Genomic DNA, 5,825 nt, shown 5'->3' with positions numbered 1-5,825 from the left:
GGGGAGGGAGGGGGGAAGAGGGGTCTGTAGCATGGGTGGACCAGTTTACAGGCAGGAAAGAGTAACCGGTATCCCCGAGAACCGGTTGGCCGAGAAGGTAGGCGGTAAAAATTGGTAAACAAGTGAGGCTGGCTTTATCGTACCACCCTTCGTGTCTGCATACGCTATCGATCAAAAGTTTGGCTGTAGCGTATCGTGAAACGTTACAAAATGGAGCGTGAACGTTTGATCGTTCCTAAACTTTCAATCCACGTAGGAGAGAATAGAGTAGTAGCGGGTCATTGGCTATTTCTCTGTAAACTCGATTTGTATTTGGTAACATTTACGATTCAAGTTTTATAGCCATCCGTCCGTTCGACGATGTTTAACCTTTTAATTTTATTTTATTTTATTTATTTTTTTTTTTTTCCTTTTTAACGTATTTTCGAACTCGAAATTTTTAGGTTTATAAATGTTAAAGGTAATCCAAGTGAAATTTGTGTGGATTAATCCTCTGATTCGAAGATTATTTCAAGAGAATATTAATGGAAGAATAAATTAAATAAATTATATTATCGAGTCTATCTACATTGAAGAAGCGAAAGTAGTATCATAATCTATACGGGAGCTCGCGAGCAGTTATAGAGTTGATTACACGCCAAGAAAATTGTTACAACTCGTTCACCCTAATTCCGAGCTGGCCAGTCAAGTCCTTGTCTGAAAATAAATTGCGATTTTTATTAAAACATTGTTTATTTACACTTACACGGGTTATTTATATTACACATTTATATTATATTTATTACTATTTTTTATGACGCAATATCAACTTAAAACACGAATATCACACTAACGAAAATTTTGCAAGAAAATTATATACGATCCTGTTAAAATTTTGAAAGTTAAATTTACGACAAATCAAATTTTCAAAGCAGAAACAACTTGTTTCTCATCGTTTCTATCTTTCAATCTTAAAATATAAAATTAAGAAGCTTCAACGATTAAATATTCACATTATCGTGTTCACAGGATATATGGACAATATATTATCGTAACTATTATCTAAACTAATCCGTGTTACTCGTTAACCAAAACTCGGTTATCCTCGATTAGTTGTGCGTTAATACACGTTGATCTTTTCCAATTACATAGGTAACCACTTAAAGCAAACCGTGCACACTGTGCACTCATACATCGCAATCATCGTCGGTGCACACTTTCGACTTTCCGTGTACCCATTAATTAGATTAGCATATGCCGGAAAAAGGTGCTGTCTGCCTATATCCGCCTGCGGCGACGATATCACTGGTGGAGGTTACCCGTTAATGGCATTATGAGATCATCCGTGAGCAACTGCAACGCTCCGCCTAGAGTGCACATCCCTCCACCTCCACTACTACACGACCTCGTTACAATGATCTCTTATGCGCCACTTTTATCGTTATCGAATCTGTTTACAAGCGTCCATATGATCTCGCGCCAAAACTTTACCCATTGAATCTTATATTTTTACGCAATTTTTATCATTCGAACAATTGCGATCGAATTAAAAAAAATGGCATTAAATCATCGAGGAACTATCAAGGAATCGATAACGGTTGTTGGACACGCGTGTGTATATGTATATATATATATATATACATATGTATATATACGAGCGACGAAACATCAATAATTTGGTCGTCCGGGATTCCTCGGTCGGCCCACTTATTCCGCATTCTTGGTGCGGGTATCCTAGAGTCGACCCTACGCCACTGGCGCACCAACGACGACACAAAGCCCGGAGCGACGGCGCAAACTATTTATTTCATGAGCTTCCCCCTCCCTGCCCCCTCCCCCCGCGTGGCCGACCGCCTCCCCCTTTTAATGCTCGCCTGTGTATACACGAGTCGTAGATCACCGGCCGGTGCTACATAAGGGGAAGTGGTCGGTATGTGAGGAAGGCACATGCGGAGACTACATAAGGGGACACATAATGTGCGTGGCCATGTGCATCCGGCGGAATGCGACGGCCTAGGTGAAATGTCTGGTCCCGTGCCAGAGACTTTAACCTCGATTCACAATAAAACAGGCTGGAATCTTCTTTTCTGGCATCGAGGCTAAGAGAGAGAGAGAGAGAGAGGGAGGGAGGTCGTCGCGACCTGTCCCAGGCATATTCTTTCAACCGTGTTGCCGAAGGGAAACGAGAGCCGCGTGGAAAAAATAGGGTTATAGATACGCGAATAATCCTTCCGCCCAGGCTATTCCCATCGATCGATAATATTTCTCCTCTCTCTCTTTCTTTCTCTCTGCTCCTCGAAACCCGATGGAACGAATATCGAGCCGCTTCGAAACTCGAAGAGTTGGCCGTTCAAAGTCCTCTTATCAGAGGCAATCTCATCGGAGGCAATTCCCGATCACCTTTTCGTATATTCACGACCTACACCGGCTTTTAATTTCTCTTGAGGCGGTCTATCTATCTATCTCTCTCTTTCTCTCTCTCTCTCTCTGTCTTTCTCTTTCTCTCTCCCTTCGAGTCTCGAGAATATTCGCCGATAATCCAACCGCGCGTATCCTTTCCACGCTCGTAAATTCGCCTACGTCCCGCCTTCTTTCTTATTTCCTTCCTCACCCGTACCTACACACGGTCGCCTCGACGTTTTTGTCGCGCGCGTTTGCGGTTGGCGAGAGAAGAAAAAAAACACTTCCACGAATATTCGAAACATTGCTCGAAAGAATATTAACGTCGTAATTTTTATTTCGTTACGTCGATCTTTTGTTTCAGAAATTATATACACCTCGTGAACTATCTATATTTTGGTATTAGGATTTGCTCGGATCACCCTGTATACGGAACGCTGCGAACGGCGTTTATCTCTAGTACCGTCCGCGCTGTCGCGTTTATCTACGGTAATAAATGCGCCGGTTGAACAAAGACGCGGACCGCCTGAACCCCGTTTATTCGCAACCCTGTCCAAGTTAGCCTCGTCGCGTGACTTTACGACCGGGAACAAATGGGGCCAGACTGACGTTACGATCATGCATCCGCAGAAGAAAATATAGGCGTAGTAAAGGAATGCTTCTGAATCGAATATTTTATCGAGGATTTTATATCATTAATTTTCATCGTTATTTTAATATAAATCGGACGGCGATGGTTGAGCTTGTTTTTCCTTCTTGTGTGTTCCAGCCGAGACCTGGAAGGAGGCCCCGAGGACGTCCTGGAAACGCCACACAGTTGCACACAGCGCCTAGGATACAAAGCCCTATTTCTCAGCATCTCGAGAAAGGTAGGCACTCTAAATATGAACATTCGTCGTTCGGGCGAATCGGGAGAAGGATTAAAGCAAACGTTGGCGATTATTTAGAAAAACGGGTTTTTCTTTTTGCTCGCTGATTTTAATGATTTTAAAATTGGAAAAGATTGCTATTATTATCTATTGTTTTTGTAGACATATCTCGTCCAAAATATATAATGTTAATTAATAATCAACCATTTATCGGTAAAGAGGTATTCCAAGAATTCTTCGAATTCGAACGGAATGCGAAAATAAAATAAACAATTCTTAGGCAAGCGAAATTACGTGAGCTTATCTTATACTTAATATTTACGATTTAATAACCATTTCTATTTTATTTTCCACGATATATACAATTCGAGGAAACGGAATATGTTATATGTATTGTCACACAAATAGCAATCTTTTTTATTTTAAATTTCGAAAACTAAGTTCTCGATAGAAAAAAAATTTTTTATACAAAAAAAAATCATCGAAATGAGAAAGTTTCTTTTTCAATGAACATTTACCAAAATTTATCTAACTCGTAATCTTCTACGAGTACGAGTGACGAAGATAGAGAAATGAGTAGAGTAGAATCGTAATAAAGATCGGGGAAGATTCATTGATTAAACTGGTCGTGAGTAGAGAGAGCGAGATGGAATTAGGGCTTAAAGTGCATCGCCCCTCTGGGGGCAAGAAGGGGGATTTGGGAGGAGGGGGTGCGTGTATAGAAAAAGAGCAGGCCGTGAAAGGGAAAGGAGAAGTTAAGGGCGGGACGGAATAGAGGGGCGAAAAAAAGGTTGAGTGGGAAGGATGGAAAAGATATCTGGGTAGGCAGGGAGGCGCGCCAAGGGGAATAAATGATTCGAGGAACTATAAGAAGAACCGGTCCACAAACAAAAGACTCGTTGCCAGGTCTGGTTGAATCTCTGGTTTTAAGGGGCGAGGGGGGAGTGAAGGGAATAGTAGGAGGGATTTCAGCTAGGAAGGAAGTGCTGACTCTCGAGGCGGGAGAGGTTGCCGATGTTGATGGAACGAAATTGTGGGATTCTGAATCCTTTTGTCCGAAACAAACACTTCTCGATCCATCCGTGTTGTTTCGTTTTTTTTTCCTTTCTCTCTCTTTTTCACTCGTTCCTCATTATCGTTTCTCTAGGTTACTCGAACTTTTAACGCCATTGTTATTCCTTCCTTCCTCTGTTATCACGTAAGATCATTTGAAGCGGTTAATAAACCGATCGAAATCATTTTTGTTTCTCATCGAACGCCATCTTTTTGTCACGGATGAGACAAATAACAGTTCGAAAGTTATTATTACACTTAACAGAAATATAAATTATATAGATTTATAAATAATTCGAGGGATAATTTACTTTAAATTATAATTAAACCGTCGTTCGAAAAATCATCGTCCCGATCGTTCCATTAATGAAAATTAATAATTAACGCGATAGATCCACGATCTATTTGGTACAATAAGATATTATTTATACCTCATCGCGTGTAATCAAATTTAATCCGTCCAAAAAATTCAGTTATGCGTCAGATTATTCGAATTGTTAAATATTAGGAGGTTAATTTTAGGCATCCTTAATGAATTAAAATTAAATCAATTAAGGATTCGAGGCGCTTTCGTATTCTTGGCTGCTCGGCGAATACCTGAATAATTGACACGCTGTCCCGTATTTTAAATGTCAAATTTAAACCAACAACCAGCAACCGTACAGTGAAGTGAAATTTCAACTGTAATCCGATTTTCGTCGCGGCATTGCTCCCCAATTACGGATACCGGCATAGTATATTTATCAACGGAAATTGGCCCCTACAATATGATTTACCCCAGGAAATTAACGGAAAGACCACCACTGGGCACGGACAGTCGGAAGCGATTCCCTCAATGCTACTTAAGCAAAATCATTATCGGCAGAATTCTATTTTCAAATCTCTTCCCAACGGCCAGTTTGCTAAATTGCTAAAATTATTTATCCCACAGTTGCATTATCTATTCATAGCCATTGAGGAATAAATTTCATTCTGTTGTTTAACTGTCCTGAGGCTTGGCACATTGTCATTGACGTGTTGGCCACTACCACCGGTGTTCATCACCGGTGTTACTTAATCTCTTGAAATAAACTTGAATGTAAATTTTAAATAACTTTGTCGTATAAAAGTACTATTCAATAATAATAATAATAATAATAAGAATAATAACAACAACGGAATGCCCCTGAGAAATTGTTGAATATACGAAATAAATAATTGATTGTTGAGAAACGTGAAATACTATGGATATCAAAGTATAATGATATTGATATCTGACAAAGAGTACAAAAAAAAAAAAAATAATAATAATAATTAGCATTTCCTTTCTAAATAAAGAATGAAGAAGCAAATCCTTAATTAAAATTAACGGTTTCAATGCCGTTGATATAAAAATAGTCACGGTGTCATGCACAAAAATATAATCGTAAAATATTTCTAAAAAATATTTCTTTCAATCCGTTGTTTCTCGCTTTTCTTCCATCCACCTCTTAGATAATTTACATTTCAAGAATTGCATTCAACAAACAATTACTTTATTGTTCA

At 39.4% G+C, this 5,825-nt stretch overlaps 1 protein-coding gene across 1 annotated transcript in view; it reads left to right on the top strand.

Moving 5' to 3' along the window:
- Window positions 1–5,825, top strand: part of LOC102671322 (probable JmjC domain-containing histone demethylation protein 2C) — a 216,726-nt gene that overhangs the window by 84,532 nt on the left and 126,369 nt on the right. The window contains exon 7 of the mRNA XM_031511762.1: window positions 3,149–3,248. Coding sequence (XP_031367622.1) covers window positions 3,149–3,248 — 100 coding nt within the window. The remainder of the gene's footprint in view (window positions 1–3,148; window positions 3,249–5,825) is intronic.

Source organism: Apis dorsata, unplaced genomic scaffold, assembly GCF_000469605.1.
Source record: "Apis dorsata unplaced genomic scaffold, Apis dorsata 1.3 scaffold_347, whole genome shotgun sequence".
NCBI classification, from domain to species: domain Eukaryota; kingdom Metazoa; phylum Arthropoda; class Insecta; order Hymenoptera; family Apidae; genus Apis; species Apis dorsata.
This window is presented reverse-complemented; position numbering and strand designations above follow the sequence as displayed.